The following is a 23,860-nucleotide window of genomic DNA, read 5'->3' as shown; positions in this document are numbered from 1 at the left end:
GTAATAACAATCAACAAAACAAGAGATAATGGGCTAAAAAATGGGCCTACCCAAAATAATGTGGGCTGCCGTTATATCATCTTCCGCTTTAAATTCCGCTATCGTTTGGATTATTGTAACTCTCTTTACTATGGCATGTCCAAATACTCTATTGCTCGTCTCCAATTAGTACAAAATGCTCCTGCAAAGTTCCTCAAAAGAAAACGTAAATTTGATCATGTTTCTCCTATCTTGAAATCGCTGCATCGGCTGCATGTGTATTTTAGAATTGAGTTTAAAATTGTTCTCTTTGTTTTTAAATCTTTACATAATCTGGCAGAAGCTATTTGTCCGAGCTACTCTGTCCACACAATCCCACATGAAACCTGAGGTCTGGTGATAAGAGACTTTTGTCCGTCCCCAGATCAACATCAGATCGGCTCAGTCTTTAACTATTTTTAAATCTTTTCTTAAAACCTACTTTTTTTTGTTCTTTAGCTTTTAATTCATTGGGAGTTTTTGTCATGAATGTGTGGTTTGTCCTTGTCTCTTTATCTTGTGTTTTGTTCAGCACTTTTGTCAGCCATATTTGCTGTTTTTAAATGTGCTATATAAATAAATACAAACTTGAAACTTGAAACTTAAATGTCTCTTGTGTTGTTAAATGTCTTACACAATTATTAGTGTCAGAACAGCCACAGAGCTGTGGTCAAATGTGCACAAACTGAGAGACACGAATAACTCAGCGTGAACAACTGAGGAAGTCGTTTCCTCTCTTCTGTGTTTCTCTGATGCCTCAGTCTGTTGTCTAAACGTCCGGACATGAACATCTTTCAAGAGTCCCGCTGCTCCATTTTAGCAGTTCTCCTGCTTTTCCTTCTCCAGGGTGAGTATCTTCAGAAACATCTCAGTTAATGTCTCAACAGGCTGTAAGACACTTCCTTATTTGTGTTTTGTGTTTACAGGGAGTTAATATGCATGTAAAAAACTGCTTGTGATTCCATATCTTGTTTTAATATATGCATCCATACACTGTAAAACCAAACAGTACAACTTTGATAAATAAAATGGGTTGTAATTACTCAAAAAAAATAAAAAGTTCATTCGCCTTTATTTTTCTGTGTAATTAGAACAAAAGTGAAATTTTAAGTATACAGCACTCAAATGCTTTTATTTGTTTTTGTCAGTGCACTCAAATAGTTCTCTTACGAGAGGTACTCTCGTACTGCGTAAGTCTTACGCTAGGGGAAAATCTCTTTTCCGCGAGATACTGAAGCCAAAAATGATCCTTAATTTTTAAATAATGTAAAACGCGTTGCGGCAGCATGCAGACACAGGTGAGACGGCTTGTGCGCCTATTGGCTGCCCTGCGGCAACTGCAGCAGCCTATCGATAAGGCCTTTTCGTGACGTCAGCTCCAATGGGGGCTATAGCTCACTGATTTTTCATCTCTTCAGCGAAGCTCTCGCATCGCTGGATCCGGAGAGAAGCCGCGCCGTCTGAAGAAGCCTTTCAGCGGGACGAGTCGACACTCTGAAGCCGCTGGCCGCGCCGCCTTCAGTCGCCTTCCTGCTGCGCTATCCGGCGTTATATCCTTTCTCTGCTTCTGTGTTTTGTGTATGTGTGTGTGCTCGCTGCCGAGTCTCAGTTCAGGCGACTGGAAATGTCAATATTGCAGTGAGCGAGCCTGTTGTAATACACGCACGCCTGCAAACAAACGCCAACATGTTGACGCTCTCTGATAATACTCGCGCTGACTAAGTGCCTATGTGTCTTCCCCTGTGACCCAGTGGCAGATTCTCAGGCTTTCGCGCGAGAGACCCGTGTTCGATCCCAGGTCTACCGGCAGATAAAATTATGCCGTCAATGCTCGCTCTGTCAGTTCCCTGAAAAGGCGACTGCAGATGTGTATTTTGCAGCCAACGAGCGCGTTGTACAACCCGCTCGCCTGCACCCAAACACCGTTTCTATGGTTTCCGTGCGTCACTGGCGAAGGGAGAAAAGAGAGTGTTCCTAGTCCAGCTCCGGCTGGACCGACCTCAATTTCTCACACATTTCTATGGAAATGTCAATATTGCAGTGGACGAGCCTGTTGTAATACACGCACGCCTGCAAACAAACGCCAGCATGTTGACGCTCTCTGTTTCTATGGCAACTTCTCGCTCGTTCAGTTCCAGTAAATGCGACTGTTCCAGTGTATTCTGCAGTAAACAAGTCGGCGACACAGCCCGCTTGCCTGCACACAAACGGCGCTTTTACGGCTACCCAGATAAATCCCATAAGAGTGTATTTTCTGGTGTCCCGGCCACGGCCTATGGTGTTATGAGTGTAGACAAAATGCCCACTGCCCAGTGCTCATTCCTACACACAAACACAGCCCGTCACACAGGGCTTGCGCACATGAAATCGACCCGTGGTAAATGTGCCCACTGCCCAGTGCCCACAAACACTACGTTCCGCATATCTCAAGGTTTCTGTAAAAACAAAACCAACGTGCATTCGCTCTGCTCAGGCGGACGATGCTCTCAGTGTTGTAAATGTGCCCGCTATCCCGCGCCCACATTCACACATAGACATGACAGGTCCTACGGGACTCGCCCAGCCCTCCCCTCTCGGTTGACCACCGCAAAGGAGTCGAGCGCGGGCAATCTGCCCGCTGTTATCAGCGCGCCCCCTGCCTCGAAGCGCGACGCTTATGTTACAGCACACCGAAGCCCCTCTGTCGCTGAGCGACCAGAGCGCGCTCCGCATTCAGCCCCTAGCCATTCGTGCAGATGCATGGGCAAGGCTACCCGGGGGTTTTGAAGTGGGTGCTAGACATTATAGAAAGAGGCTATTCGCTACAGTTTCGCCGACGCCCTCGCCGCTATGTGACGCGCGTCGAAGCTACGGTAAAAACAGAAGTAGCACCACCTACTTCGAGCCGAAATTTTGAAACTGTTGAGCAAAGGGGCCATAGAGCCTTTATCTCAAGCTCAGATTGAAGGAGGGCTATACAGCAGATACTTCCTGGTACTGAAAAAAGACGGGGGTCTCAGACCCATACTAGATCTAAGGCAACTGAACAGAGTGCTTGCGAAGCAACAGTTCAGAATGCTCACGACCAGAAAAATCCTCACGCAGATTCGCCGAGGAGATTGGTTTGTGTCAATAGATCTGAAAGACGCATATTTTCAAATACAAATAGCGTCACGTCACAGGCGACATTTGAGATTCGCCTTCGAGGGCCAGGCATATCAGTGCTCAGTCCTACCGTTCGGCTTGTCTCTAGCCGCTCGCACCCCTCAGACTACAGGGCATGCGAGTATTGAACTACTTGGACGATTGGCTGATTCTAGCTCAATCTCACTCGGTGCTCATAGAGCACAGGACCATTTTGCTCGATCACCTCGAGAATCTGGGTCAATTGGGCGAAGAGTTCTCTGTCTCCCAGACGGATAATATCTTTTCTGGGCACAGATCTGGACTCGCTGTCTATGATAGCGCGACTGTCACCAGAGCGCGTACTAGACATTCAGCGCGCAACGAGCTCTTTCCGCAGCGGCGCATCTGTCCCGCTCAAGAAATTTCAGAGGATGCTAGGTCTCATGGCCTCAGCATCATCAGTACTTCAGCTGGGCTTGCTTCGCATGCGCCCGCTACAGTTCTGGCTGAAAGCGCGAATACCGCGCCGAGCGTGGGCTTCCGGTCTGCTTCGTCTCAAGGTCAATCAGAAATGCATCGCAGCTCTGAAACCTTGGAAAGCAAACGACTTGTACCAATCAGGTGTTAGCCTGGGGACTTCCTCGAGTGTGAAGGTAGTGTCTACGGACGCCTCCACCTTGGGATGGGGAGCACTGCTCAAGGGCAGACCGTTCTTCGGCCAATGGTCAGAACGGGAGAAGCTTCTACACATAAACTGCCTCGAAATGTTGGCAGTAGACAACGCACTGACGCGTTTTTGTCCCCAAATACGAGGACACCACGTCCTGGTCCGCTCGGACAACATGTCAGTGGTGTCCTATATAAATCGCCAGGGCGGCCTCAGGTCCCGAAACCTGCACAGGCTGACAGAACGCCTCCTGGTGTGGGCTCAGCGCAACCTGCTCTCGCCGAGAGCAGCGCATGTGCCAGGGCTCCTAAACGTAGGACCGGACAGACTGTCCAGGAACAATGTTCCGACAGGCGAGTGGCCTCTACACCCACAGACAGTCCAGCTGCTGTGGAAGAAATTCGGCAGAGCGGAAGTAGACCTGTTCGCGTCTCAAGAAAACGCTCACTGTCTGGAATTTTTCTCAAAGAGCAGGGACGCGCTGGCTCACGTATGGCCCCGCCGCCCGCTCTATGCCTTTCCTCCCGTCTCTCTCCTGCCTCAGGTGATAGAACGGATCAGAGAAGGATGCTCAGTGCTACTCGTAGCGCCGTTCTGGAAAAACCAACCCTGGTTCCCAGTTCTGATGCAGCTAGCAAGCACTGCCCCATGGCCAGTGCCAGTGAGGAGGGACCTCCTCTCTCAGGCCAAGGGCTCGTTTTGGCATCCGCGCCCAGAGCTGTGGTCCCTTCATGTTTGGGCCATCAGCGGGTACCCGCTAAACTCCCAAGCGGAGTGTTAAACACGATCACGCAGGCTAGAGCTCCGTCTATGCGACGTCTCTATTCCTCGAAATGGTCAGTGTTCTCCAGCTGGTGCACAGCTTGTGGCGTGTCGCCCCTAGACTGTGGGGTGACGGAGGTTCTCTCCTTCCTACAAGAGCTGTTGGACAAGGGCAGGACCCCTTCCACGCTCAAAGTGTATGTGGCGGCCATAGCAGCGTTCTCAAAAAACAACGCTGGGTCAGTCAGTAGGAAGGAACGATTTAGTCATCGTCTTCCTTAGAGGAGCTAAGAGACTGAATCCTCCCAGACCTCCCTCAGTCCCTGTATGGAACCTTTCTACAGTGCTGGAAGCCATGAAAGGTGACCCATTCGAGCCTTTACAGACGATTGATCTTAAACACCTGTCTTTCAAGACAGTGTTTCTTCTGGCTCTCGCTTCAGTGAAGCGCACAGGGGACTTACACGCGCTCTCAGTAAGCGCGACGTGTATGGAGTTTGGGCCTAATGACTCAAGAGTTATACTCAAACCTAAGCACGGTTATGTTCCAAAATCCCTCAACACACCGTTTAGGGCGCAGGTCATTCCCTGTCAGCCCTACCGGTCTCTGACGAGGAAGGAGACGCAAGCTTCCTTTGCCCAGTCAGGGCATTAAGAGCTTATGTGTCTCGCACGTCTGTTTTCAGACAGACAGAGCAGCTCTTTGTTTTCACTCTACGGACGTTCTAAGGGACTTGCCGTGTAGAAACAGAGCCTATCCAGTTGGATAGTTGATGCTATAGCGCTGGCTTATACCTCTAAGGGCTTACAGTGCCCATTTGGAGTCAGAGCACACTCCACGAGAGGTGTGGCCTCGTCGTGGGCTTGGTCTAGTGGGATTGCCTTGCAAGATATCTGTATGGCGGCAGGCTGGGACTCCCCGTCTACATTTATAAGGTTTTATAACCTAGAGGTTCCCGCCTTTGCAGGCTAAGCTGCTTTCGGTCTAAAATCGGTACTGTCTGCCCTGATGTGTTCGGGCCAGAATACTGAAACTGCTTGAGCAAATGCTCGCCTGTGAGCTAGGAACACTCTCTTTTCTCCCTTCGCCAGTGACGCACGGAAACCATAGAAACGGTGTTTGATCGCGCAGCTCTATGGGCAGTGTGTAAGACCCACTATATTCGTCAGTCCAGGCCGGGGGTCGCCCTGACTGTACGACACATCATCAGTATAACTGCTCCTTATAGGATGTTATATTATTACAGGAATGATGCTATTCTAGCCACTCTTTCCTGGGCTCTCTGTGAGTCCCTTATGATCATGTACTATATGAGCCCGGGCACTTGCCCTTGGGACTTTGGTGCTGGATCTTAGCATGCACGGCGTTTTACACTGTTTCCCCTAGCGTAAGACTTACTCGGTTACTAACGTAACCTCGGTTCTCTCTAGAGAGGAAACGAGTACTGCGTATCTTGCCGTGCCTGCACACGCTCTGGTTCGCTTCGGCGATGAAAAACCAGTGAGCTAGCCTCTCAAAGCTATATTTATAGCCCTAGACCACGGCCATTCTGGCGGGACGTGACGTATTGGGCGCGAAGCGCCCCCATTGGAGCTGACGTCTCTAGAGAGAACCGAGGTTACGTTAGTAACCGAGTACATTTTACTATAATCCTGTATGACGTCACGTACGTGCGTGTACGTGCTCCTCCTCCATCTAGCGGTTGCAAGTTCAAGAAGACACGCCATGTTTTTCTTGCTCGCCTCGGATTAAAATAAATTTGCAACGAGCGAAAAACTCGCTCCTATTTCATAAAAAGAGCGTAGGATGAGATATTTTTCGATCAGGAATTTGAATTCGATCGTTGTTGTCTGTGAGGAAACAGTCTTTCTGAACCTGCTGGTGACGAGCTTTTTCATCATTGTGCTGCCCACCAACATATTCCTCTTCTCTTTGGGCATGCTAATCTGGTAAGTTCCCTGTTTTATTTTCTGCAAACGGTTTTTGTGTCTTCGCAGTTAATGTATTTTATGCATTTGCAAAGTGAATAAGGATTTGAGTCATTTTATCCTGCCTCACTAAAGGTAATGTTAATTTGGATTGAATTGTTAGTTATTTTTGCACTGAATTGAACTGTTAGTTATTTTTGCATTAAGTTATTACGTCTGTCTTTTTGCATCGGTTGTGCAAACGTTAACAAGTTTTCGGGCAACAAATTTTAATGACCTCAAAATGGCGGGCTGTGACTCATATTTAATTGTCACGCATCGGGAATTTAATTGGAACGCATCAGACATAAAGTAGCGGATTTCATAGAGGTTTGACAATAGGCTTGTTTGAGATGCGCCTCGCCTCGCCTGAAATGTAGGCGAGAGTAGGCGGCTGCAGTGAGGGGAGGAGTGAAAAAAGCGCAGGCAAGCCGGACAGTTCTCTCTTCTCGCAGTGGATCTGACAGCTGTGAGATCAAAGATGGATATCGCGGGATTCGCGGGATTTACGCTCGTGCACAGTGTTGCTAATAAACTGGATGGAATTTAAGTTCTGTTGCTTTTATATGAAAATAAATATAATGAACAAGACACCCAAAGTAGCCTATTATTTAATTCCATTCCAAATACATGTTTATTAGTCTTTTTTCTTTAATACAGACATGTGTTTTTTTTTCTTTTCTTTTTTATAAAAAATACATTGCATAATCCATAGAGATCGCACTGTTAGATAGTTTGGGAATATTCACACATACATAAAACATATCAGAGTTTTAAAATCAAATATTTTAAAAGAGAACAATACATCACGGTTGTTGTTTTTTTTATTTTTTTATTTTATCTTTTATCTTTATTAAATCATTGCTTCCTACTACATACAAGTAGTAGGAAGTAGGAACACACAGACAGAGTCATACATCACGGTTGTTTAAACCAATGAACATTAAGCTGTGTCGTCAGCAAGTCGTTTCCCATCATGCTTTTGATCAGCGCAGTCAGTGGAGAGCAACTGCGCTCGACTGCAGAATCCGACAGGTGTGCCTTGCGCTCGCGAGAGATTTTTGACATACGTCAGCATGGCATCAGAGCAAGGCGGACCGCACTCGGACACATTTCTAACCGGCATGCATCTCGCGCTGATCACCGGTGATCGATTCTGCGCAGATTTTGCTCATCTCAAACAAGCCTAATAATTTAATGCAATAGGCCTTTTTCACGGAAGTTAGAACGCACATCCGGTTTAGCGTTTGTTGTGTAAAGCGACTTCCGGTCGAAATAGCAATGGCTGAAGCAACATCGAGGTGTCACTGTAGCATCCCTCATTGCACAAATAATAATCAGTGACAACCATATTTGAGTTTTAATGCTTTTCCAAGCGATGACTGTCTGACAAAGAAGTGGATGCTATTTGACACGTAGAGGTCCCGACGTTTAAGATCGCTAGAAGTAGCACGTTTGTTTGTAGCCGATGCTAATTACACTGCCGCTACTGGCAGTAGCCTAAGTTTTTATATATATATACTATAAGATTTATTTTTTGTTAATAGGCTATCTTCATTACCTAGAGATATAATTAAACAAAGTATTAAACAAGTTAAATGAAACAACTAGCCTAGTCAAAACACATCTAACAGAACAATGTTTATTTTTTACATTGTGTTCTTATTTATTTTTTTAATTAACGAAATGTCCATTTTTTATAACAGAAGATACAATGAAGATACAATGCAAAAATCTTCAAGATAGCCTACAATCTTCAAATGTATAACGGATTGTCACCTTATAAACAGTCCTTTGTGTGGTGAAATAGTTAGTGAGCATTATTTGGATAAATAAAGTATGGTGATATCTTCCTGGAACAGTAATTTAATTTGTGTCAACATTAACTAAAATTATATTATGACTTGAAAGTGAAAGGACATAAATGTAAAGGCTTCAATAATAGATTTAATAAAATATGACGGGAAAGTAGCTTCATAATTTGTTTTCAGAAATGCATAAACATACCTGGAAGAGGAGACTGCATAGTCATGATCTGCTCTAGCGCTGTTACCTCACTAACTATTTCGTCGTCAGAGTAAGCTACGGTGCCACATTGCTGCCACATTATTTCCTTATTATTTTCCACTTATTATTATTTTGTACATTATTTTATGTACAAAATATGCCTTTATCCACATAAAATTGATATAGCCTAATCCTATCATGTCTATCATACATCCATCTACGTTCAAAAAGCTGATATAGCAGCCCCCAATGGACATGTTAAAATATCAAATTCTGTACACACCTTATTAATACACCATACTACAGAAAAGCAGATGAGTCCAGAATATGAACGCAACGCATTTAATTACACGTTAAGCGTTTTCCTCCCATAGAAACCCTTTATTATAGCCTAAAGAAAAATCTTAACGTGTCTTTCTATGGGATGATGGCATTGCGGTGCACAACAAATCCCTTAAATGGTAGGCTATTCAATGCAAAACAAAAAAGGAAAAATAGCTATAAGTAGCCTATAAAATAAACAAATTATTGTGGCATTAATTAGCCCACAAACAATATTTATTTTAAAGCCTAAACGAATTTATTTAAAGAAAAACACCAGCTTTCTAGTGTTGTGTTTCAGCCGCCCAGCGCCCACTGGCACAGCGCTTACTCGCCGTAGAAAATTCATGATTTAAATTGTTAAACATGAAGAGGACTTATCCGTCTGGCATGGCCGCTCGCTCTAACGTTAACCTAGATAAATGTTTGCCATTATTAAGCACATATCCAAGTGTTTGTGCTGAGTGTGGAGCGCGCACTGCATGACGAAGCGCCGGTGCCATCACTCGCATTTTTCCTAACAGTGCGGTAACAACTAAAATACTCCATTTCTGGTCATACAGAAAAGAATAATACATCGCAACTACTTTTATTTGTATAAACTCACAACAACAAGAAAACGTTGTGCTTTTGTAAAATAAAAGAAACAGGACGCGCTTTCATGATCTCTGTGAATTGGAGCGCGTCTCAAAAATGAACGGAAAAAACAGCGTATCACTAGCCTCACAGACATGAGAAATATATCTATAAAACTTGAAATGTTCAATAACGAAAAAAAATCCAATTGAAAGCAAATTCGTACGGTAGGCTACTATCTGATGATGTAATCCTGTCCGATGAAAGGTGCATCTTTACAGCGGAGATGTATGGAGATGTTTTCAGTCGACACTGATTTAGAAAACAACAGTTTAATAAACAATTAAAATGCTTCGTTATTTTTTCAGACAAATTTATTATCATTAGCCTACATATTCTGGACTCATCTGCTTTTCTGTAGTATGGTTTATTAATAAGGTGTGTACATAATTTGATATTTTAACATGGCTATATCAGCTTTTTGAACGTAGATGGATGTATGATAGACATGATAGGATTAGGCTATATCAATTTTATGTGGATAAAGGCATATTTTGTAGGGTGATATCAGGTAAAATGGGCCATCAGGTAAAATGGGCAATTTAAGGTTTGTGAGTCCCAGCCCCTCTGGAATTTAGAGCCAATGACTGCAAAGGATTTCAAACTGTTGTCATAACTGTGCTTAACAAGTAACAGGTGATTTGATTGGTTTATGGTTGCTATGGTGGGCTGGGCAATCATTCTAATCAAGACTGCACCAGAAAGTTGCATGGTAAGTAGTCTGGCATACCAAATGTGACTAAACTATTATAAGGATGATAAATCTATAAATAAAAAAAACATGCACATAAAAAAATATGCATAATATCTGTCTTGATGGCATCAATCAGAAATAATGTTGTTAGTTTGGTATCTGAACATATTTTTTGATAAGGAGATGATTTTCTTGGTAGCCCAATTTACCTTAACCCACTAAGGTAAAATGGGCTACATGGTTTCAGCTAAAATGGGCCATTATCTCTGTCACTCACAAACACGTGTGTGTGTGTGTGTGTGTGTGTGTGTGTGTGTGTGTGTGTGTGTGTGTGTGTGTAAATGTTTTATTACACACATTTTTTATATATTTAAATTGATAATAGGCTATATTATTTATAAAAATGTATAAATGTAGTGCATGAGACACACACACACACACACACACACACACACACACACACACACACACACACACACACACACACACACACACACACACACACACACACACACACACACACACACACACACACACACACACACACACACATCAGTTCACTGATCTATGCTGTTCCAAAATGACTTTGTTTAATTGCAATTGCAATTTGAATATGGGTTTGACTTTGCACCCAAAATGTTTTTTTTTTAATAGCACAATATTAATATGTTTGTTTAATACAGTTTAAATGTTATGTGGCTGTATAAGCAATTGTGTTTTAAAATTAAATTTGATTGTAAATAAATATTTCCCTTTGTAGTTTGACTGGCCCATTTTACCTGAAACTGCTCATGCAAAAAAAGTTGGCACAGCTAATGTTTCAAGAACTGTAGGGCATAAATAATTATATTTTATTACATAATTTTAGCACAAAATTATCAAAAACAGTCATTATTAATCATAAAAACACATGGAAAAGACATATATGGTATTGTATTATTGTCCCAAACGATTTACCAAAAAGTGGCCCAATTTAGCTGATATCACCCTACATAAAATAATGTACAAAATAATAATAAGTGGAAAATAATAAGGAAATAATGTGGCAGCAATGTGGCACCGTAGCTTACTCTGACGACGAAATAGTTAGTGAGGTAACAGCGCTAGAGCAGATCATGACTATGCAGTCACTCCTCTTCCAGGTATGTTTATGCATTTCTGAAAACAAATTATGAAGCTACTTTCCCGTCATATTTTATTAAATCTATTATTGAAGCCTTTACATTTATGTCCTTTCACTTTAAAGTCATAATATAATTTTAGTTAATGTTGACACAAATTAAATTACTGTTCCAGGAAGATATCACCATACTTTATTTATCCAAATAATGCTCACTAACTATTTCACCACACAAAGGACTGTTTATAAGGTGACAATCCGTTATACATTTGAAGATTGTAGGCTATCTTGAAGATTTTTGCATTGTATCTTCTGTTATAAAGACGAAAATTGACATTTCGTTAATAAAAAAAAAATAATAAGAACACAATGTAAAAAATAAACATTGTTCTGTTAGATGTGTTTTGACTAGGCTAGTTGTTTAATTTAACTTGTTTAATACTTTGTTTAATTATATCTCTAGGTAATGAAGATAGCCTATTAACAAAAAATAAATCTTATAGTATATTATATATATATATATATATATATATATATATATATATATATATATATATATATATATATATATATATATATTATATAAACTTAGGCTACTGCCAGTAGCGGCAGTGTAATTAGCATCGGCTACAAACAAACGTGCTACTTCTAGCGATCTTAAACGTCGGGACCTCTACGTGTCAAATAGCATCCACTTCTTTGTCAGACAGTCATCGCTTGGAAAAGCATTAAAACTCAAATATGGTTGTCACTGATTATTATTTGTGCAATGAGGGATGCTACAGTGACACCTCGATGTTGCTTCAGCCGTTGCTATTTCGACCGGAAGTCGCTTTACACAACAAACGCTAAACCGGATGTGCGTTCTAACTTCCGTGAAAAAGGCCTATTTGTTCCACGTGTTGTACATTTTTGTAAAGACATGTATTTATAAAATGTATTTAAATAGTTTGCTTAAGCCACACCAGTAAAGCTTTTGTTTTTTAGTAGAGACATTTCTGTTCTGCTAAAAATGTAACATTTCAAAAAGCAAATTGTACAGTATACATTTTTTTTAAGGTTTGCTTTATGTGATCAGACTGAGCATAATGCATATTAAGTTAGATTACTGATTAGCGTTATGTGCTTCACATATATTTTTTCCTAGTATTTTGGCAAATATTACAACCCGACTTCTCAATCTCGCTCTTTTCAGGCTAAAAGTGAAGCAGCTGGCAGTTAAAGGTATAGCGGAGGATGTTTTACTTCCTGGTGGGTAGTCTAAACTATTGGTCCTCCTAATTGTCAATCATTCTGGTGAATCAATCAAACTTTTCAAAAAGTGGAGAGGGCGGGTCTTATCTAAAATTTGGAAAGATCCTCCGCTATACCTTTAAGTTTGGTATGTTTATGTCCAATTATTAATTTTTATACACTTTCATTGCATACTAAAATGTGAATTCATATTATTTAGTGCACAAAACAAATTGAAAAGTAAAAAAAAAAAAAAGAATGGCGTGCATTGAAGTGCAAAGTTTGTGCTGCTATCTTTGATAACAGGAGTTAATGAAGACGGCCTTTGCCCTGAGACGCAAAGAGGTCATCACTGATAACCTAACCTTTCGGTGAGATCCTGGAACGCTGGCCTATCTTAAAAATGTCACAGGTAAAAAAATATTTTTCTTAGTTCACTTGAAAATGTTTTATATTTAAAGGAATAGTTGACCCAGAACTGAACATTTGCCGTTAATTTACTCTCACTCGGGCCATGCAAGAGGTAGATGACGTTCTTTCTTCTGTAGAACAATTAAGATGATTTTTAGCTGAACTCATGGTCCTTGATGATTCATAAAATGCAGATCAACGGGTGCCGTCACTTTGTGAGTCAAAAAACATAAACAAGCAACACAAAATTAATACCTGTGACACAGAAATCTTGATTTTCAGACTCTTGTTTTCCTGATAATAATGTTATAATCTGTTGTCTATATCTGCTTTTTGACTCACAAAGTGGTGGCACCCGACTTGCATTTTATAAATCACCAAGGACCACAGGTTCAGCTAAAAAAATATATTTTTTTGTTTTACTGAACACTCTTCTTTCTCACTGTTCTTTTTCAGTGTGTCAGGTTTACACTCTACACTTTACACAAAATGCTATTTTGCTGTACATGTTTGTTTTTTTTTGTTCTACAGGATCACAAATGTACACTGTGTACATATACCTTGGCTTAATCAGTTATTAATTTGTCCAGATCTCACAAAATTTACAAACATCAATCTGAAGAACCACTTTTATGCAGTGTTGGACCAGCATGCTCCCCGTCTTCAGAGCTTGTTCAGAAAGAAAGCTCCTCGCACAGGGAAAGTGGTCTGAAGTACTGAGTCAGCTCTTCAGGATATATGACATCCAGGTCAGTTGGTTACACTTCTAAATGCCTGATATAGAACTGCAGTGGATTTTGAAATATTTTGGTTGTATTTACAGACATTTTAGTGTGATGCATAGTATTGTCTGGCTGTGCAGATTATATTCCATGTTAAAGCTGCCGTCGGCAAAATTTTTTTGATCATATTCAGTGTAATCGACACTATAATCCGACAGAACAACATAAATAAGGTGGTTTTAGAAAAAAACCCGAGCTTCTAACTCCACCTGGGGCCTGTACCATGAAGGTAGCTGAACAAACTCGGGGTTACAGGATTGGTTTTGAGTTGACAAAACCAAACCGATGCAATCAGGCTTTATTGGTACCATGATGCAGCTCATCAACTTTCTCTGTCAACTCAGGCTTTGATCCTTAAGCTATGATTACTCCACGCGCGCGTGCACATAAAAGAGTGACGTCGACACTGAACAACCAATCGCGTTCGATATGGATAGAGCGAGAGCTATATATTTTTCCGCGCAGGAGCAAGAGATTATTCTTCAGAAATATGAAGAATATAGAAGTGTTTTTCAAGCACGCAGTAACACTGTATCTGCTGCCAAAGGACTGTTGGAGAAAGATTGCTGATTGTTAATGTGTAAGTTAAACAAATACGTTCTATATTTATGTTCTATATTTATTTTTATAATAGGCCTATATAAAAAATGATACATGCACATTTTTTATATATTATAAAAATAGGCTATAGGCTATATTACACATAGGCTACACATACATATACATAATTTTACATAAATATAGAACGTATTTGTACTACTAAGAAAGCTAGGGAATCCTATCATAACATTAACAGAATAATAATAAAGATTTAAAATAATTCTTAACATGTATTATATTGTATAGTACATTTGTGCAATTTGCTTTGTAAAAAAAAAAAAAAAAAGTGTTCATGTGATGTCACCCTATCAATATATCTTACCGGCAATTTTATAAAAAGCCCTCTTTTATGGACATGGTCGATAAATGTCCGGGAACGCTATTAATGAAACTATTCATGTACTCCTGCAGAGCGAGGACCACTTTACGAATGGTTCGACAAACCGTGTTTTCCCCTACTGTGCGTCACCCACCGTGCAAGTATGTACCAATTGCAACAAAAAAAAAAACGCAACGCAATACCATTTGCGGTACAGTAAGTGCATGAATTCGACGTGTTAAATTCTTTATGTGCGGCTCAAGAAGTTCGCAAAGATAAGACATTCCTTCCGCGGAAAATCTGTATCTTTCATAGAAGTAACTATCAGGAAAGGCAAGGGGATTTTGTCTGGCTAAAAACTCTTTCTCTACAAAGTGCTCGTCAAACAATTTGCGCTGAGATGTCCACCGGATTTGGAAGAAAAGGTGAAGTCATTGTAACAGACACTGGGAATAAGTTACGTCACCTATATGTTTCTTTGCTCTCAGCTGATTGGTCAACCTTCAGTCTGAGATCTTGAATCCAGAACATAACCTGCCCCGGAGCAGGTTAGCCGTGCAGCGTAAGATACCATGGCGACGAACACCGATTAAAGCCAAGCTACTTTCATAGTACCTAAAACCCAGGGTTGGCGGAAACTAAACTGAAACATAGCTGGCTAGCCACCTAAACCGGCTTCATGGTATAGGCCCCTGGAGCGTGTTATTTGTTTTGCAAAAATCCAGCGCTCCCGCTTCATCAGGTCCAATCAGCGCAGGGGGGTGTGAGATCACAAGGTCGTGCACACGCCACAGATCCCCCCTCACTCGCGCACGTTAATGGGCTTGTTCGACTTCATGCAGCTCTGCGCAGAACGATCGGCGGCTGACTTGAAGCAGTGCATGCCGGTTAGAAATTTTGTCCGACTTGATACAGCGCCGACGCCACGTGACTGTGACGTATGGCATCAAAGTACCGCGAGAGCGTTTCGAGAGTAGCCGGAGAACTCAGCCAGCGCAGCTTCTCAAGAGCGGCTGCACTGGGCTGCAGGAGGGCTGATGACGACACAGCTGTTCCACGATTGGCCGGATTCACCGCATGACAACGATCACGTGTGTTTCGTGTTTATTCGAACACCTTTAGTTCCTCTAATGCTCTCAAATCAGTTTATTATAACAGTGAACACTCTTTTCATGTCGTTGTCATGTTATATTGTGTCATGTTTATCAAATTAAAACTGCTTAAAAAACGTAGACTCCACTTCATTGATAGTTGCTTATGTTGAACTTTATTCTTGTTCAAACAGACGCTGTATGAAGCAGTACATAAAGTATTGAATGAACATGTCTCATGAAATGAAACATCTGTGTATTATTTGGCAAATATTGCATTTATTTCACTGCAGCTGTGGTAAAGTATGCAAACACCACGTGAGCGGTCACTACGGGAACCAGAAAGTGTCCGACTTCACGTCTCCGTTTGCAGCTCCTCCCCGCCTGCACGCGGCTACTCTCGCCGATCGGTTACATCCAGCCGCAGCCGATGTCGAACACACCTAATATCACATGCACACGCCACGCCTGAAGTTCGCCTGGAGATTGCATGAAGCGTGATGGCGGAGAGAAAATCTACTAACAAGCTTCCAATTCCTCGGTTATTGCTATCTATGGATAGATTAGCCAGGGCAGCCTACCTCCGAGTCCATGGTGTTGATAGATGCTGAAGAGACGGACGCGTTCACAGAAAATCAGGTACACACGCACAGTGACGCACTGACGAGCACGACCTCGATGGGAGGGTGCTCGCTGGTAGTGGGGAGGGGCATGAGAGTTGTAAACATTCAAAATTTTGGCTAATCGACCCAATCTGCCAGACTTGCCGACGGCAGCTTTAAATCAAGATTCTCATACTCTAATTCATACTCATACTGTCTCTAATTCTCACACTGAAGGAAAAAGTTGACGTCCATGTACAACGAGCTGCCATCCTCCGTTCTCTCCCCGCTCGTCTGCAAGAGGATGACTCCAACTTTCTCAAGACGTGGGATGTAAGATGTAGTTTGGTTACCAACAGTCACACTTTCTATTCAGATGTATTCTGGTTCTAGTTCCTGGTTTTTAATATATCATTTTTTATAATAGGCTCTTTGCAGGATAGCTTTCGCGTTTTGTCTCAGCCCGCCCAGTTACTGTACATCCGGAGCTGCGTCGGAAGCCGTTTTTGCATTCGGTGGAAATAATGGCAAATTACACTTGCTGTTTACAAGAACTTCCAGCGGTTAACGTGAATGATGTTAACAATATTGTGAGGCAGTTAGCTGTCACACCTAAGATTAAGAAAGAGAAGGGCTTTAAATTATATATTTCGAGCTACATCAACAACTTTGAAGGGTTAGTTTTCTATCATGCGAAATCCGACTAGCGAATCGGTTTCTAAAATCGTTGTCTACGTTTCTGAGAAAATGCATTTTATGAAAAACACTTTGCTATAGAACGCGCTATGCGGAAGTAAAGACGCTGGCTAAGATTCTAACAGAAATACGTCAGCAGCGTTCGTACATCGAGCGTATTGTAGTTATTGTATGGGATTGAATGGTTTGGAATAGATGTAAATATATGTCACTGTCCCCCTTTGTAAGTTAAGAGTAACAGTTCTCTGTTCTTGTCTTCAGGTAGAACATTCTGATGAATCAGACATTGACGTCTACTCTCCATTTGTGGCAATTTAACAGATGCCACGTTATTCTGCCCAGAGAAGATTGTGGTTGTACTTGAGGGTAACAGTGTATACAGTAGATTTTCTCACATTGGCACTTGTCCTGCTTTTTCAACTATTTAACACTTTGGATCTAACTTTGCACACCATAGAGCAAGGAAATGAGTTTTTTGAGAACAGCTTACAGATGTTTTAAAGTATGATTGTTAAACGTACAGTATGACAATGCAGTACATTGCAGTTTATGCTGTAGTAATCATATATTTGATTTTTGTATGCTAATAAGGATATTATGTGCAGTGTAGTAAATCATTGAGCAAACATTTCTCATTCTCTTTTGGAGAATTTCCATGTTACAAACAATTTATTGTAGATGTTTTGTGGTTACTTAATAAAAGAGTAATTTGAATTGAAATTGTCTGTGTTAACCTGCTTTTTTTATTATAGAATGTGTATAGTTAGCAATTTAGTTACTTGATAATGTAAATGTAAAAAACGTACAAAAATGAATAAAGTGAGTAATTTGTTACTGAGAAATTAAAAATGTTTTTCTGAAGGTAAAATCAATTTTAATGTAACAAAAAAATTAAGTTATCTTTAATTAATTTTAATATGTTCTGTGAACCCAAAAACTACTTGTAAAATGACTTGATCAATAATGTTATAGTAACTTGTAAGATTAAGTTAGTATCAGTTAAAATTACCTAGTACCAGTTACTTAAAAAAAGGAGGTTTCTGTAACTTAGAAAATTTTAAGTGATACTAAATAAATTTTATATGTAATCAGTTTCAACTATTTTTTTTAGTTATATTAACTTATCCGGTTTTACAGTGTAGGTCTATGTGTGTCATATCACATGTAGTAACTTAAAATAAATCAAATATATGTTTCTGTTTATTAAATAGGCCGATGTAACTAAATGTGACCCTGGACCACAAAACCATTCACATAGGTCAATTATTTTAAATTGAGATTAATAAATAAGCTTTCCATTGATGAGATAAATGATCAAGCATGTTGTGTTTAAGTCTTATCTGTGTTTCATCGGTGAGAAAAGTTCAGCTCAGGAAACCTCAAGCCTTATCTTTACAGAAAGTGGCCAAATGTAATCGACCGTTATTCTGTTGCAACCAGCCTTGCATGTTACACAATTATATATTATTTCGGGGTTTTAAGTTCACTTGTCATTCATTGCTATGGAAGAATGTATATTTTTTCAAATGTGCAACATTTATAAAACAAGTGGCACTGTTGAGGTGATGGTGGGTGGAGGAGGGGGTGCGAAACACTTCCTTTATTGAGCGAGAATGGACACCCGAAACAATGAGCCGAAAATGCAGATCATGAGTCATTGTGCAAATATACATTACAAACCATTACAGGCCATGTGCTAGAGTCTGACATGCAGATATCCGGTGGGAATAAAGTTATTATTTTTCTGTTTTCTTATTCTGTTCTTAAGAAGATAAGAGTGAGTGAGAAGTGTGAGATGGTCTGTGATGATAAACCCTCTCCTCAAATGCCGTGAGCTTCTTTTGATGGTTTATTTAATATTTGCCATCATCTGTTCCCTTTTTCTCATTGGTTCTGATGATGTTGTTGCCAAACTAATTATCTTATGTTGAATGTGAAAAATATGACATGATTTTGTGTTGATTTGTAACCAGAGTTGTTTGTTGTGTGTTGTAGTGTCACGAGCTGATCCAGATGTTCAGGTGCACAAAGCTGTCGGAGACTCACTGGATTTAATTGCTAATTATCCAAAAGAAGGTCTTGAAGTGCAGTGGATATATAATGGGATTGCATTTGCTGAGTATGAGAAAGATCAGATCAAACTGAAACGTCCATTATTTCATGAAAGGTAAAAACGAAGGAAACATTCCTTTTTATCATTCTGCAAACATTTTGGGAATGTTATTTTTAAATGTATGAACATTCTGAAACAAGTTGCATTAATGTTAGCATTTAAAAATGTTCGATGAACGTCCAACTAAAATGTAAAAAAAAATAAAAAATAATGTATACATTTTTGTGCTAATGTTTCGAAAACATTATTAAAAACCAGATAACTTTGAACAAACATTTTATTAACGTTACTGGAAGGAAGAACGTTTGTTCACAACTTTGAGATAATCTTGACAGAACGTTAGTTAGTTCGGGGTAAATGCTGTCACACTCAAAATATATTTTATTTTCCACACAAGAAAGAAATTCAAACAGGTTTGAACAACATGATGGTCAGTAAATTTGGCAGGATATTATTTTTTTGAATGAACTATTTCTGTAATACATGCAGAGCTGTAAAAGGGAAATGGTGGTGGAATAATATGAGATGGGAGGAAAAATATCCAGAGCTCTGTAATGTTGCTCAATAATGTTCTTGTGTTTCTGTTTTTCAGGTCAGATTTCTGTCCTCAAAATCCTCAGTTTTCTTCTGGCCGCTTCTCCGCATCTGCTAGCGACAGTCGTGCTGCTTTACAAATGTTACAGAGCGAGAGGTAACACCTCTGTCTGATCTCTGAAATGCGGCCGCCATCTTAAACCGGTCGTACTCCTAGTTTCGTTGCGTGGCAGCAGTGAAGATGCTAGAGCACTGTGGAGTATTTTCCTGTTCTAATCGGCGGACCATCGCAAATGGGCCCGGGGGATTACTTTTAACATTACCGTACTATTGGTTGTATTTTGTGAATAGAATATTACCAGATAATTGAGAAGGAGCAAGGATCTTTGATATTACTGTACTGAAATCGTAGCCAGCTAACGTTAGCTAGGCAATGTTTACTGCACCAGCCGGTGTTCACCTGACATGGAGAGGTGGGGTAAAGTAATAATTACAAGAGCTTCTCGGTTATTTTAGTCCCGTCCGAATGTGCCATCTCAGTAATCATTACGGACGGGACAATGTCAGTAAAGATTACGGCGACTTTTACCTTCTGTAAAAAGGTCCAGGAAAATTACCTCAGGTAACGTTAACGTTTATAGACGTGCGAATAGACCCTCTGTAAATCAAGTAATTTCGTGTTTAAAAGTAGTTTCTTGTGGTTTTTCAAGTATTGAGACGCTTGAAAAGGCATTCAGTTGCGTGTTTTCTCCCTCCCTCAACTCAAGTGTTTTCCACATACCATTCAGATCAGAAAGAAGTTCGAAAGCACTTGTAAGAGGCACAAAACTTACTTTTATCGCAATCCAATCTTAAGTTAATTCATACATTGTTCGACCGGACATAACTATTTTATATATATATAAATACAGGTTATTTGTGTTTGCGCACGTGATATCAGGAAGCAATGTAAATGTAAAACACACACGTTTCTTCAACTTATTAAAATATCTTACTTGACTGCAACTATCTGTTTCTGCTTCTTTATCATATTTATAGTGTGTGATTTATAAAATACCTTATATCCTACATCACATATTTTGATTTTGGACGTCTGGTCACTTTATATCTTATATCAGAATATTATATTACTGTTAAACCTACTATGAATATTAAAATACGCCGAACCATGTGTCCTGTATAATAGCTACATGAATGACCTTTGCAGCAAAAAAAAAACGTGTGAAAATCAGTTCGGTATTCAGTTCGGATGATTAATTAAATGCGCTGACAGCTCATTGCACCTGCCATACAGATTACACTGAGTGGAGCGGGTGACCGGTCTAAGATGGCGGCCCCACGGCTCGCCCGCGCCAGTAGGCAGTAGCGGTCGATAGGGCGTCTATCTATATGATGTCTATGAGGAAAACCCGTAACGGCAAAGATGGCGGTTGTATGCACATGTCCCGCCCCTCCTGCTGGAAAGCCAATCATCTGCTTTTAAAAGTCAAGCCGGGGAAACATTTAAGCCTATCGTCTGGTTCCACTGACGCATGCGCACATTTGAGGTTTTGCGACAGCGGATAGAGAGAGAGCCCCGGTCACGCGCGCGCACTCTCTCTCTCTCTTCGGAGCCAGGCGAAAGTGTAAACAAGACTTCACCGTCTCCAAATTAAGCGCTGTCTTGCTCTCTCTCCCGCACGCACATTAATCAAAATAAAACGACATGATGGTAAAAGTTCGGAAGACCAAAGTTTCATGTGGAGCATTCGGAGATTTTTTTCCCCTGAATTACCGCTGGGTGTGAATTGTGCTAAAATACGTTGCCTGATCTTCTCTGAAATGCGTTCCACACATTCAGCTGACATAAAATTACTCTCTAAATAAACGAAAAAACCTATCCAGTGATGTTATGATTTCTGTGTTGACACAAACCTTGTGGGATGTCCATGTCCTAACTGCTGGGATAATCACACAACCGTATGACACGTCCAATTCGCCAACTAATGACTCCTTTGAACCGATTCATGTTAATGAATAGTTAAAACAACTGATCTATACAATACATTGTTATTACTGATACAGTGCAAACCTGCTTATATTTAAATAATGGAGAACAATATTGACATTGATTTTTGCACAACACCGGCATTCTGGATAGAGACGTAAATGAAGTTGGTGTCGTGAACCCTTGCGCATGCGTAGTAAAGTATAACCTGTGGGGAAAAGGGCTTTTTAAACCTTATTTTGGGGCAAAGTCATCAAACTTTTTCAGCGATTTTTATCATATTTTACTGCTGTTTCTATGTATGCAGTTTTTATGTCCCGGTGACCAGTGAAAGTGCAGTTCTGACTCTCTGCCCATTCATTTAGATAGGAGCCTGGTCTTGTTAGTCCGAAATAGCTGCCCGGAGGCGTTGCCAAGATGGCGGCCGAGTGGCACGACTTGCCTAAAATGACTTTGGTATTATTAATCATACCTCAGTTACATTTGTTAAATAATTGTTTTTTTGTTTGTTTGTTTTTTGTGCTTTTTTTTGGCTTGACTAAGAGACTAATATAATTATTTTCTTATGAAAATAATAGAGGAGATCTACTATAATGGACTCATGTCCAAATGAACGCTTCTCCGTTTCTGCTAGCGACAGTCCTGCTGCTTTTCCAATTTAACGCTCCCTCTGAAGCCCCGTTCACACTGCCAGCGACACGCAGCGACAAAGCGACATGATCCCATTCATTTCAATGGAGCGCTGGCGACTTCCAGCGACACGAGCGACAGTGACCGTTGGCGACAGAATGTGGGCGTGTCAAGCGACACGAGACGCGCGACAAAAGTTCAGAAATTTCAACTTTATGCAAATGAGAAGCGATTTTCGCGAGCGACAACCAATAGGAAAGAAGACTTTCAGAGGAGCTCAGCTCACGTCACCGTCTCGAGTGCAGGCAAGACAGAAGAGTTCGAGGGCGATTTCACTGTTTTATATGATTTGACTGTAACCACATACATGGATATAATAAAATGATGCATGGAAAAGAAACTGTCGACAGTCTCAGTGAGTTTAATTCACACATTTAGTTCGAGTGTTGTAATTATGATGCAAGTTTAGCACTGCTGCAGATCATTTTACAGTTTCCCCTGCATTATGTTGACTATTAGGGACAAGAAAATTGATTATTTGTCAAATTCGAATGACGTTTTAGTAATTTATGACAGTATGAGTTAATCTGTTGATTGATCGATCGTTAATCCAGTAGGCTAAATGATTTAATCCACTGAACACTGCTGTGGTAATATAAAAACACTCTCCCAACAGCATACTGTTTCTTTTGAGCCTAAATCCTAGTCAAATTAAAATGATATAGTTGTATATATCACTTGTGATGGTATTTTGTATAGATATGGCCAGACGTGCAGTCTACCAGTCACATTAGAGCGACAGCACTATGAACGCCCACAAGCGACTTCACAGTACAGAGACTAGCGACATACAGCGACAAAATCGCTGGCAGTGTGAACGGGGCTTGAGGCGGCCGTGAAACAGCGCCGCGAAATGGGACGAAAATGCAAATGCAACCAAAACAATGCAACTTCTCCTATATCTGTATCGTCACACTTGTCATGGGGTGCATAACTTCAAAATGCTACAGTAAAAATTTCTAAATTTGATATTGTGATAACTCTTCTGTATTGTCAGATTGGTTCCATAACTTTAAATTGAATTGACTTGAAAGCAATGGGCATGGTTACTGTACAATTTAATTCATACATTCATTTGTATAATGCTTTTCACAATACATAATTTTAAAGGAGTTTTACAGAAAATGCAGGTTTCTGTGTTACAAAATCACAATAGGATTTTATGAGATAACAGAAAGTACAGTTATATAAGTTAGTAAAAATTTTACCAAGATTAATGTGCAGTTTAAAATAATGATAAAATGATCATTTTTGTACAATCATCCATGTTTGATTCTGGAGTCCTTGCAGGGGTAGGTTTCATCATATATTCAAAGGTGCTGGGTCATCTGAAATCTTCATAAGAGGCTGGATCCAAGCTGGAGCATAATATCTGTTTACCTCGTTAAATTCTAATTTGTAATAATTTTTTTTAAAAATAAAAAAACATGTATTGAATGTATTTAAATACCTTCAAATTATGTTATATTATTTTCTGAAAATATAAACAATACAAACAGGGTCT

At 40.4% G+C, this 23,860-nt stretch overlaps 1 protein-coding gene and 2 long non-coding RNA genes across 4 annotated transcripts in view; 2 read left to right on the top strand and 1 right to left on the bottom strand.

Annotated features, from left to right (window-relative positions):
* LOC309493376 overlaps positions 1 to 23,860 on the bottom strand; it is a 166,596-nt gene that overhangs the window by 85,492 nt on the left and 57,244 nt on the right. The gene's annotated exons all lie outside the window — the stretch shown is intronic.
* The window catches only part of LOC309493243 (SLAM family member 8-like), a 47,398-nt gene that overhangs the window by 6,169 nt on the left and 17,369 nt on the right, over positions 1 to 23,860 (top strand). Inside the window, exon 4 of the mRNA XM_082162400.1 lies at positions 19,738 to 19,836. Coding sequence (XP_082018526.1) covers positions 19,738 to 19,836 — 99 coding nt within the window. The remainder of the gene's footprint in view (positions 1 to 19,737; positions 19,837 to 23,860) is intronic.
* LOC309493369 lies at positions 12,828 to 17,752 on the top strand. 2 transcript variants are annotated; one of them, XR_014203877.1, is made up of 4 exons: positions 12,828 to 12,943; positions 13,533 to 13,691; positions 16,574 to 16,669; positions 17,294 to 17,752. It is a non-coding gene; the product is annotated as an uncharacterized lncRNA (long non-coding RNA). The 2 variants fall into 2 exon arrangements; XR_014203878.1 differs by having other exon boundaries at positions 12,828 to 13,691.

This window comes from Leuciscus leuciscus, assembly GCF_965113295.1.
Source record: "Leuciscus leuciscus genome assembly, chromosome: 2".
Lineage (NCBI taxonomy): Eukaryota > Metazoa > Chordata > Actinopteri > Cypriniformes > Leuciscidae > Leuciscus > Leuciscus leuciscus.
Note: the sequence above shows the minus strand (reverse complement) of the source record. Positions and strands in the feature narration are given on the sequence as shown.